The sequence below is a fragment of the Canis aureus genome, chromosome 22 (genome assembly GCF_053574225.1).
Source record: "Canis aureus isolate CA01 chromosome 22, VMU_Caureus_v.1.0, whole genome shotgun sequence".
NCBI lineage: Eukaryota > Metazoa > Chordata > Mammalia > Carnivora > Canidae > Canis > Canis aureus.
Window position 1 is genome coordinate 34615629 of NC_135632.1, and position 12251 is coordinate 34627879.

The following is a 12251-nucleotide window of genomic DNA, read 5'->3' on the forward strand; positions in this document are numbered from 1 at the left end:
TCTCTCTCTCTCTCTGTCATGAATAGATAAATAAATAAAAATCACAAAAAAAAATATTTTAAAAAATTATTTGAGAGAGTGCAGTGAGCAAGAGAGAACATGAGCAGGGGGGTGGAGAGGGAGAGGGAGAAGCAGCAAGGAGTCTGACTTGGGACTCTATCCCAGGACTGTGAGATCCATGACCTGAGCCAAAAGCAGATGCTTAACTAACTAAGCCACACAGGCACCCCCATATAATAAATTATTGATACAGGAGAATAAATGGGCGAATCTCAAAATAATTATTAGGCTAAGTAAAAGAAGTAAAAGAAACCAGACCACACGCACCAAAGAGCACATACTGTATGATTCCATTTTATGTAAAGTTCTGGAAATGCAGATTAATCTATCATGAAAGAAAGCAGATCCATAGTTGCCTAGAGAGGGGCAAGAGGGATAACAAAGGGCATAAGGAAATTTCCAGGGATAGTGAGTATGTTCACTACCTTAACTACAAAGATAGTTTCATGGGTGCATACAAATGACAAAATGTATTAAGTTATACATTTGAAATAGACGCCGCTTGCTATATGTCAGTAATACCTTCAAAGCTGTCCAAAAGCAAAGAAATTATATTTCATTCTTAGAAAAAAATTTTTCTTTTGCTTATGACTTACCTCATCCTTAGAAAATGCAATGACATAGGAAAGCTTCTTGCCCCACCCTATTTCATAAAGGAGTGGCTTATCACATACATCTTCACATGCGTCACAGTGCAGCCACCGCTGCTGAGAAGGAGAATAGACTTCTGTCCAGACATGGTCTACTCAAGTAACAGATAACAGAGCAACAGAAAGAAAGGAAATAAAAGTTAAGTTTATAAAACCCGAATGATTTCCAACAACTACACACAAACTCCTAAGATAAGGATCTTATAATAATTTGTAACAGTCTGAAATTTAATTCATAGGTCAGAGTATTTTGGGGCACACAAGACTCTAGAATACTTGTTTTAAATTTTTTGTCTCTTTGAAATCCTTGAAAATGTTTTTGGAATATATCCTTTAATGTAGTCAGTTTTAAGCTTAATTGAAAATAATGTGAGCTATAACTCTAAGGTGAAATACTGAATAGTAGCATCAAAAACATCAGGTTTAGTCTTTGCTAATGTGAAGGAGCTAATGCCACTTTTGAAACTGCAGTCTCTCTTGACCTTTAAGACCCAGAACCAGTAGGTGGTCTAATAAAGATTATTATGTTCTGGTTATTGATGTTCTATATTTGATTGGAAGAGAATAGTAATTTTTAAATGAAGGTTTCATTTTATCCTAAAAAAAACAACAGAACCACAAATAAAAATCTGAGAACAAGGGAAACAACTTTTTAACATTTAGATGATGAGTCACTTCTAAATAAGGACAATATAAATTTCACATGGCTTTTATTATATATATATATATATATATATATATATATACACACACACACACACACATACATACATACATACATACTGGGATTTAGGGTAAGTCTGCCCACATCATGTTTTATACCTGTATAATCCCAAACATAGCGAGCTTCAAACCCTAAGGCTCGGCAGCACAGTGTAAAACAATTGGCCCACTCGCCGCACCGTCCACATCTTGTTTCCAAAAGTTTCTCAGGGTTATTATACCTATTTAAAAATAGCCACAAAAAAACTTTGATTCATTAATGAAATTAAGAATTTTAAACACTTCATATGATCTCTGTGCTAAATAGTATTATTTCTTAATTCCACATTTAAAAAAATTATTTTTAACTGAAATACAGTTGACATATAGTATTCACATTCTTAAGTAGTGATTAAAGAGTCTAGAATATATGAGGTGTTACGTTAGAATGTTTAGTGAAAAATGATTAATCAGTGGTACAGTCTTCAAGGAGCTTACAGTTTTCGGAAAAAGGAATTAACACAAATAACTAATAATATATGGCAGAATGCAACCAAACCATACAATAGCACAGATGTAGTGTTACGAGGCAGTGGTTGAGAGGAGAGCTTATATTTGAAGTGGGCCCTTCAGGACAGATTAGATTTGAACAGGTAGAGATTCTCTAGGAAATCTGCTTAAAGCATTAGTATTATTCTAACAAGTGGTATAATTAGCTCATGCATTTAAAAGGTAAACAACTTTAACAAACTACTCAATCAAGATTTTAAAACTTAGTTGAACTCAATTCCACTTAAAATACTTTTCTAATGATCTTTTTGGTTAAAACTTTTTCCTTAACTACTTAAAGGTGCTTGCTAATTTGAAAGTTGTTTTTTTGAAAGATATTTACAGTGACGTTTAAAAAAGTTATTCTCATTAAAAAATTATCATAAAACCAGAGAACACCAAATTTTGCATACTGTGTTAAGGAGGATTTCAGTTGATAAGGCTAAGCAAGGAATGTGCCCCAGCTGAGCAGAGATGTTGGCCGTGAGCCTCTAGAAGGAAACCATTACATGAATAAACTGGCTTGGCAATGACAAGTTTGTCTTAAGCAGATGCTATTGCTTAAACTAGCTAAATTAAATTAATTTATAACTAAAGTAGTTAAGTAATTGAAAAAAGATGTAAATTTACATGAAGAAGTAATAATGGCAGAATTAGAGCATCCTTTGCCTCTTCTATATACGTGTGCCAAGCTGAATGACCAGCTTAGCCTAGAATTAATAGCGTTCATTATCCCAACTCTATACAGAGAACAGCTAACAGTAAAACAAGTATCTTTGTTAGCCTGTGCTCCTCCACAGTGCATTATCAGTTTATATCTAATTGCCTAAAAAAGGGGCAGATCAGGTGGTTCAGCGGTTTAGCTTCAGCCCAGGGTGTGAACCTGGAGACCCGGGATCCAGTCCCACATCAGGCTCCCTGCATGGAGCCTGCTTCTCCCTCTTCCTGTGTCTCTGCCTCTCTCTGTCTCTAATAAATAAATTAAAAAAAAAAATTGCGTAAAAAAGTTTAGGAGGAAAGAGATTTATATATATATATTTTTACCTTCCAATCTTTGCAAAATTACTGTGCAAATGTATGCTGAATGAAAAAAACAACTTGGACTAATTTTATATAATTACTGGATATTGGATTCTGTATATTCTATATTGTATATGTCACAGGACTGGTACCAAGTTTTGTCCTAGTTAGGACAAAACGGGAGTCCCTGAGCTCCAAAAATTAGGGATTTCAAATACTTGGTATCTTTTCTTGACTGATGATACAAAGTTTTTAAATATTGTCAACTGAAAAAATCTGATAAGAGACTTATGAATTAAAATATGAAAAACGTTAATTGAAAAGTTCAAACTTCTTTAGTTTAAAATTTAGATAATGGGGTGCCTGGGTTGCTCAGCTGGTTAAACGTCTGCCATCTGCCTTCTGCTTTCAGCTCAGGTCAAGATCCAGGGTCCTGGGATCAAGGCCCAAGGTCAGGCTTCTCTGCTCAGCGAGGAGTCTGCTTCTCCCTCTGCCTCTGCCCCTCCTCCCTGCTCATTCTCTCTCTCCCTCTCAAATAAATAAATAAAATTAAAGACAAATAAAATTTAGATAATGAAGATAGGTTGGGTGGAGGAGGCACCTGATTAAAAAGAAAATAATATGATGGTACTAGACTTCTACCTTCCTTATTACCATTTAATGATTATTTTAAGCACAGCACTGTGTTTACTATCATGATTTATCAATATTATTAATGTCTAGTGTTATTTTTATGTGCTATCATTGTTAAAGTTACCAGAAAGTTAAAAGTTACATAATTAAAAGAGCAATACAGGATTTACAGTATTAAATGTGCTCAGACTACACTCAATTTATATTCTGCAGCAAGAATAAACAAACTTCTCCTATAAAAAGGCAGTAATTATTTTAGAGATTGCAGGCCATATGGCCTCTGTTACCAGTATTCAACCCTGCCACTGGAATGTAAAAAGAATCATAGACCATAATAAGCACACAAATCAGCATAAATGTGTTCCAATAAAGCTTTATTTACAAAAATAGGATGTGGGCTGGATTTAGTCTGCCAGCTATAGCTTGCTGACCTCTGTCCTAGAGGAATATTTTTTTTTTTAATTTTTATTTATTTATGATAGTCACACAGAGAGAGAGAGAGAGGCAGAGACACAGGCAGAGGGAGAAGCAGGCTCCATGCACTGGGAGCCTGACGTGGGATTTGATCCCGGTTCTCCAGGATCACGCCCTGGGCCAAAGGCAGGCGCTAAACCACTGCGTCACCCAGGGATCCCGAGAAATATATTTCTAATAATTAAAAAGTTCATTTAATAAAAATCATTTTCTAACCATTCCATTAAGAGATCACTCTAACTTTACCGTCCAGTGGACACCCACCTTGGGAATCGATTGCTGAACTGGCACACATCACAGTAATGATCTTCTACTCTGTTTGCACCCCATTTCATCTCATCATCATTGGGAAATAATGATTCACCTCTAGACTTAGTCTGGCCACCACATTTGCTGCACAAAATGTCATTCACCCATTGAAAAAATTCTTCCTTAAACCAGTGTAAAAGCTCCAGCAGAAGAAAATCCTCATCACTTAATTTAGTACCTGAGAAGTTAAAGCACAGTCAAGTTAAGATCTAAAGCTGACAAAAGCTAAAAATAGTACACATATTTTATTCTTGACTATGGAACTGAAATATATGAAAATAGAAGATCTAAAAGGTTTTCACAAATATGATGCAAGAGAAGAACTGTCAAAAAAAAAAAAACAAAACTGTAAGCATATTGTGAACCAGGCTGAAATACGACATAATACATTGCACATTTATAGCAGTAGAACATTTACCACTCTCTAACCTCTAACCAACATTATATACTAACAAGTGAGCTGAATATGATAACCTCTTGGGAAACTATGGTCAATGTGTAATTGATCTTGAAACACAGGGAGGTTAAAAAAATCAGTCTAATTTTTAAAAATATTTAAAAAGAACTATAGTCAACTTGTTACCAGGTATATAAACAACAAGAAATAATCACGAAATCACAAACAGAAATCACAGAATTCCAAACACCTAAAAAAAATCAACCTATCAGGTTTTCTATCAGTTTTTTAACTATACAATATTATCCATCTGTGAATACTCACCACAAATCACCTAAAATACAACAATGTCTGCACAGTATAAAACAACCTAGCAAGTAAGTGTGGCTTCTAATATTATAATATTGTATCTATTTATCAAATAAAAAGATGTCTCTTGACCATATTCAAGACTGGTATGTCTGGGAAGAAGAGAAGGAGAGGAGAAAAGAATCTAGGAGATACCAGGAGTTCTCATCTCTTTCATGTTTTATTATTAAGAGGTGATTATAGAACATATATATGAAGGAAATATATGGCATAATGTTAAGATCTAGTAAAGTTTAATGCTGGTCATAGGTGTTTGATACATTATACTCTATTTCTATACTCATACTCAATTTTTTTGATATAGTTCAAAATGAAAATAATTATACTAGAAAAAAACTAGAAAATATAAAGCCTGGAAATATATTACGTTCCTGGATGGGAAAACAATATTCTAAAGTTAATTCTCTATTAATTAATCTGTAATTTAATGTAAACCCCATAACAATCATAAAGCAATTTAAAAAGTATTTAATTTATAAATTTATTTAATTAAAACTTTATAAAATAATTTTTCATAAAATTTGACTAAGAACTATACGATAAATTCATCTAGTACATGTAAAATACATTAAAGAATTCTAAAAAAAAAAAAAAAAAAAAAAGGATTCTAATAATTAGAAGTTGTGATATTCGTGAAGAACAAAACAGATCACTGAAACAAAAGAATGACTCCTGAAAGACTTCTGAGTGATACATAGTATCTAATGAAGTTAGCCTTTCAAAGTAGTTCTAAGAGGATGGACTGTTCAATAAATGATTTAGGGACAATATAAAATACTATATTGAGAGAAGGAATAGTATAAAGGTAATAGAAGTTACAAAAGAATCTGTTTATGACTTTGTGGTAGGGAAAGGCCTTCTTAAGCAAGATGCAGACTATGAAATCAATAACGGGGAAAAATACACTTTCTTATATTAAAATTAAGCTTACAAATTTCAAAAGATACACTAAATGAAATTAAACGAAGAACACTGGGAGAAAAAAAAATGTAACATGTCTAACAAAGAAAAGATCCAGAATATAAAGAACCTCTATAAATTGGTAAGCATATTAGCAAACCCATTAGAAAATTTCAAAATCCATAAAAGAAGTCCAATAATTTCATTAAGTGGAAATAAATACTCTCGGACACTTCTGATGTAAATTGAAAGGCAATTTGTTTGACAGGATCCTTTACAGTGTTAAATACCACATACCCTTGACATTTTTATGTTTCTCTCCCAGAAACGCTTGTGCATATATACCACAAGACATGCTGTACAAGAATTCTCACTGCAGAAGCATTTAAAACAGATATAAACGGTAAGTAATCTTAATGTGTATTAATAAGGAACTGTATAAATAACAGTATATGCATATTATAGAACACTATGGAGAGTTACAAAGATTTCTAAAATAAATTAGTAAATGAAAAACACCAAGAAACTGAAGATATATGTGACGATTAGTTTTATGTAAACTCACACTATTTTTACAGGTAACTATTTATGGGTGTAAATACATAAGAAAATATATGAAAAGGAACATCTCACACGATAATAGCTGTTACCTACGGAAGAGGTGTAGTACCGATTAGCAGGAAGAGTTTAGCTTTTCTCATGAAATTAAGGTTTATATTAGATTAAAAATGAACTTTAGAAATACAGCACTGCTCCCCTTCTTCTCCATCAAGTACCTAAAGCAGAGTAATCTTTTTAAAAATGCAATATTGTATCACTCAAAACCCTCCAATGGGTTTCTATCTCACTAGGATACAATCCAAAGTCTTTACTCTTACTCTTTCTTACCACAATTGGTCTCCTCTGGTAGGCTGAAAAATGGTCTACCAAAAGTTATCCACATTCTAACCCCTGGAGTCTATAACTGTTACCAAATACAGAAAAAAAAGAAGCACTCGCAGCCTTTAAAGCTATGATGAAGTTAAGAATTTGAAAACGGGGGATTATACTGGATTATCTGGGTGGACCCTAAATGCATACAATATTAGAAGACGGAAGCAGAGGGAAATTTTACACATACCCACAAACACACACACAGAAGGCAACGTGATAGCAGAACAGAGAGAGATAGCGTGGCCTTGTTAATGTCATTTCAGCCCAGTGATACTGAATATGGATTTCTGGCTTCCAGAACTGGGAGTGAATAAATTTTGTTGTTTTAGGTCACCAAGTTTGTGATAATTTGTTACAGCAGACACAGGAAACTAGTATACCCCCTTTATTTCTCTGATCTTGTTCATTCTGCTACAGGCACCATGTCCTCATCCTTTAAACATGCCAAACTCACTCTCACCTAGAGGAGCCTTTTCAGTTGCTGGTGCCTCTACCTGGAATGGAAATCATTGCTTTCCCAAGAAGCCTTTTCTGACAACCCTGTACCAACTAGCATCCTTCCTAACCACTCTCTATTCTGTTATCCTGACTTATTTGTTCTTCCTGGCACTTATCTACTTGCTATCTTTGAGTATTTGGGTTTTTTAATCTGTCTTACCCATGACAGCAGGGACTTTTGTTCTGCTCTTTGCTGTATTCCTAACACCTCGAGCTGTGTTGTCACACAACAGGTGCTCAGTAAATATCTGAATGAATGATGGACTAAAAAAATAAGTCTCATAATATTAGAATTAATACTGTTCACCAAATAGTCATTATCAAATTGGGAAAAGAAGGGAAAGGAAGACAGCATCCTTGTACTTCTCTGTATTATATGTGCTCCAGACATACATTAGCGGCCTCCCAGTTAGAAGTAGGACAGAGAATGAGGCCCATCTGAGGATCAGTACTCCTTGATCAAGCAATATCTTTAATTATGGCTCAGAGAAACCCACGTGGAATCCTGTCTGTAGAGGATAAGAGCTCAGAAAGCTCACAGATACGGGGCTTAAAGGGAGGTTTGACTTAGATACTGAATTCTTTTTTTATTTGCTTTTTGGTTTTTTTAGATGCTAAATTCTGTGAGAGTATGGACAATGTATCAGAGTGTGAAGAGTACATTTTAAAATTATAAACAAGACTTCAGATTAATACATTTATCATCTTCAAAAATATCATGCAAATAGATTTCTGGTTAACTTTCAGTGACAAAAATGAAGGTCTTTTTGTTGTTGTTGTTAAAGATTTTATCGATCGGAGAGACAGAATGAGTGAGAGAAGCATATGAACAGAGGCAGAGGGAGAGGGAGAAGCAAACTCCCAGTGAGTGGGGAGCCCGATGTGGGGCTCGATCCCGGGATTCCTGGATCATGACCTGAGGCCAAAGGCAGACCCTCAACTGACCGAGCCACCCAGGCACTGCAAAAATGTACATCTTGAGTTCATCCTTTAAACATGAAAATGAAAATTACACACATTAGTGTGCATAAGAGGAAATGAGAAGAAAACCAGTAAAAACATCAGTACAGGTAGTCTCATCCTTATATACACCTTAATTACACACCCAGGCACTGCAAAAATGTACATCTTGAGTTCATCCTTTAAACATGAAAATGAAAATTACACACATTAGTGTGCATAAGAGGAAATGAGAAGAAAACCAGTAAAAACATCAGTACAGGTAGTCTCATCCTTATATACACCTTAATACTCAAGATTCTTCCTCCCATGTCTTCATATTCAATTTAGTAGGCCAACATATATTTTATTTCACTTTTTCAAAATGACAGGGTTCTTTCCTCTTTACAAAAGGTGTCTCGCCTATATTTGGAACACTCAATCATGACAAATCTTCTTCTGTCTTCCAAGCTAGAACTATGAAATCATGCTTCTCTGAGCCTCACCTATCTCTAACGGTATCTCAGTGGGTAGGATTGTCAGGTCCTCGCTTCTGCTTCAAACCAGAACATTTTTCTTTGTTCAGAAAGCCAGAATAAGATTTACATGGGGATAAAATGAAAATAAAAAAATGAATGAAAGAAAATCACCATTATATCTACATGTCGCTAGTAATGCTGTTTTCTAGAACCTCTGCAATCCCTCCTTTCCCCCTTGCCTTTTCATTCTAGAAAATCTCATTTACTTGCACAGCTTTACCTATCATCTTAAAATGTACATCAAGGCTTGACCTCTTAATAGAACTCCAGGCTTATATTTTCACCTGTCCCAGATAATGGTCAGCAGGTACTTTAAACCATTTCTTTTCAAAGCCCGTTCCTATTGACTCCTCTAATCTTCTAGTTTCCTGAATTCAAAACTAGACAGTTCTTGAGATTTTCCTTAAGCATATCACAGCAAACATACTCATCACCTGCAAACATTACGTATTCTATCACCCCAATAACTCACATCCATTTTCTTCCCTGCTGCCACAATACCCCATTCACCCTAATTCCTCTTATAGAAATTCTATTACTACTGTTTCAGCCGTTTTCTCCTTGTACTCCGGTATTCTTGTTCATCTTACAACTTATTGCTAGATCAATCTTCCTTAAGCACACTTCTGATGTCACTCACTTGCTTAAAGCTTCAATGGTTAATGCTGCTGAATTAAGTAATCAAGAATACTTGGCTTCTCCGAGCAATTGCTTTATTGCCTCTTTGCTAATGAGTACAGTTACATGATATTTTTGCTTAATGTTCAATCATACTAGCATTGCAATGTTAGCCTTACAAATAAGACATGTACATCCTCCTAAGTTCTTTGGTCCTTATTTTCTGTATCAAAACTTTATTAGAAGTATTCTTTGTTGCATCCTATCTCTAGTTCTTTGGTGTACATTTTTTTGCCTGAAATTCAGTGTCAACCAAAATATGGTCTCAGCCTATTTGATCTCTCACTACTGTTTTACCCACTCCTTATGCTATACACAGCCAGGCTGTATTACTCATTGTTCCCCATATAGAGCCTGTAACTTTTCTGCCTTCATACATGCTGTTCACTACATTCGTAATAATATCCCTTATCCCTGCCTTAATAAGTCCTTTGGCATCTCAGGTTATTATTCCAACTTACCCTTCAAAACCTTTTTAAAAAAAATAAGCTCAATCTTTAACTGATTTTCACAATACCATTCTACCAACCTGATGTTCCTTCTTTCCTACTAAACCTCCATTATAGTGCTTTTATTTTATTTTATTTATTTTTTTTAAAGTTTTTTTGTTTTTTATTTATTTATGATAGTCACACACAGAGAGAGAGAGAGAGAGAGGCAGAGACACAGGCAGAGGGAGAAGCAGGCTCCATGCACCGGGAGCCCGACGTGGGATTCGATCCCGGGTCTCCAGGATCGCGCCCCGGGCCAAAGGCAGGCGCTAAACCACTGCGCCACCCAGGGATCCCTAGTGCTTTTAATTTTAAGTATGAAAGGATATATACAGAAATATCAAAAATCATACTCTGATGTGAAGTTATAGATGGCTTATCTTACCCATATTTTCCAAATTTTCTACAAAACAGCCATGTATTACCTTTATAAATAGAGGGAAAAAATGCCAGGCAAATATCAACAGGGACACTGCTGTGTTTCCCTTATGGGGCTCAGCCCAATGACTCACATATAAAACATGCTTCAGTAAGTACCTGTTAAATAGGCATTTATGGAGGGATCATCTAAAGGAGCACAGTACTTTAATGTGAACAGGGCCTTTGTGATCACATAAATAAGCATTCTCGTTTCATAAATAGTAAAAAAACTGTTAATCCAAGAAGATGGAAGAACTGTCTCAAGGTCTCACAACAATGTTATTGAATTAAGTCTAAGGCCCATTCTGGTCTTCAAATACAAGGAAATGACACAATATAATACTATAATAAAAACAAAACTACCAAAATACAATGGGCAGCTAAATACCTAAATGACATATGTAAGAAGTGATTAATAATCAAAAAAAAAAAAAGGAAAAAGGAAAAGAGATACATAGTTAATCCCTCAGAGAGACTTCTGGTTTTAGCTCTGACATGTAAAGAACTTAGAGTTGTCATTCCCATCATTATGACAACAAAAAACTGAACAAACCAAAATCATTGACTTTTCTTGAGCTCCTTAGAGTTCACAGGGCAAAGTATCTCCTGAAATCTGAAGAGACAGACAAATACAGAGAATCTTGGCCAAATACAGAGAATCACAACCAGCCATCTGCTTTATGGAACAGAAGCCACTGGAGTCATAAGTTCGAAGAAACACTTAAAGTGTAATTTTGACAAATTGCTGGAGGCCGAATATGGACTAGTTTGAGTAAGAAATACAATCTTAGGAGGGGTTCCTAACATTTTTGTCTGTTTTCCCTCTAAGAATCAGATTTTCTTGGTGAAGAATCAAAAAAGATCCCCTAATAGGTCTGAGAAGGAGAGGAGAAGGTTAAGATATACAAAGTATGCCCAGGGTGCTCTCTACAATTAAGGCCTTACTCTTCAGGGAAAGAGATTTTACCAGAGCCTTTTCTGAAGTGGGGAAAGGAACTTCCCTGACCCTAGCCACCTCTAGCCTTCCTATCTTGCTTAAGGGAGGGGCAGGGGAAGTTAAGAAAGACTAGGGAAGGTCACAGACACACTAAAACACTGAGATTTAATCATAAGATTACAGAGGCCTTCTGCACCCCATGCCCTACCACTACACCAAGGCTGGCTCTGATGTAACAACAATGGAGTCTAATAAGAGATGCAGACCATATCTAAGGAGGAGTTCTTAGAAAACCCCAAAGACAATGGGGGAGACAAGAAGAATACCAGAGGAATGCTGAAGTTCCTAACATTTGCAGCTAACATTAAACACAGCCCAACTCGGGATCCCTGAGTGGCTCAGAGGTTTGGCGCCTGCCTTTGGCCCAGGGCCCGATCCTGGGGTCCCGGGATGGAGTCCCACATTGGGCTCCTGGCATGGAGCCTGCTTCTCCTCCCTCTGCCTATGTCTCTGCCTCTGTCTCTATGTCTATCGTGAATAAATGAATAAAATCTTAAAAAAAAAAAAACAAAAAACAAAAACACAGCCCAACTTCTCTTTAAAGACATAAGACCTTATTTATATAAAGGGCCTATTCACCTCAGCTCCTACTACCCAATACATCATGTCCAACTTCCAACAAGTACAAGATGTGTTAAAAAGCAAGAAAACACAGTCTGAAGAGATAATGCAAGTATCAGAACCACTCAAGAT

At 35.6% G+C, this 12251-nt stretch overlaps 1 protein-coding gene across 4 annotated transcripts in view; it reads right to left on the reverse strand.

The window, feature by feature from the left end:
* NGLY1 (N-glycanase 1) overlaps nt 1-12251 on the reverse strand; it is a 58017-nt gene that overhangs the window by 17951 nt on the left and 27815 nt on the right. For all 4 annotated transcript variants that reach the window (XM_077865444.1, XM_077865441.1, XM_077865443.1 and 1 more), the window contains exons 5-7: nt 4353-4575; nt 1533-1654; nt 657-802 (exon numbers count right to left, since the gene is read on the reverse strand). In XM_077865444.1, coding sequence (XP_077721570.1) covers nt 657-802; nt 1533-1654; nt 4353-4575 — 491 coding nt within the window. The remainder of the gene's footprint in view (nt 1-656; nt 803-1532; nt 1655-4352; nt 4576-12251) is intronic.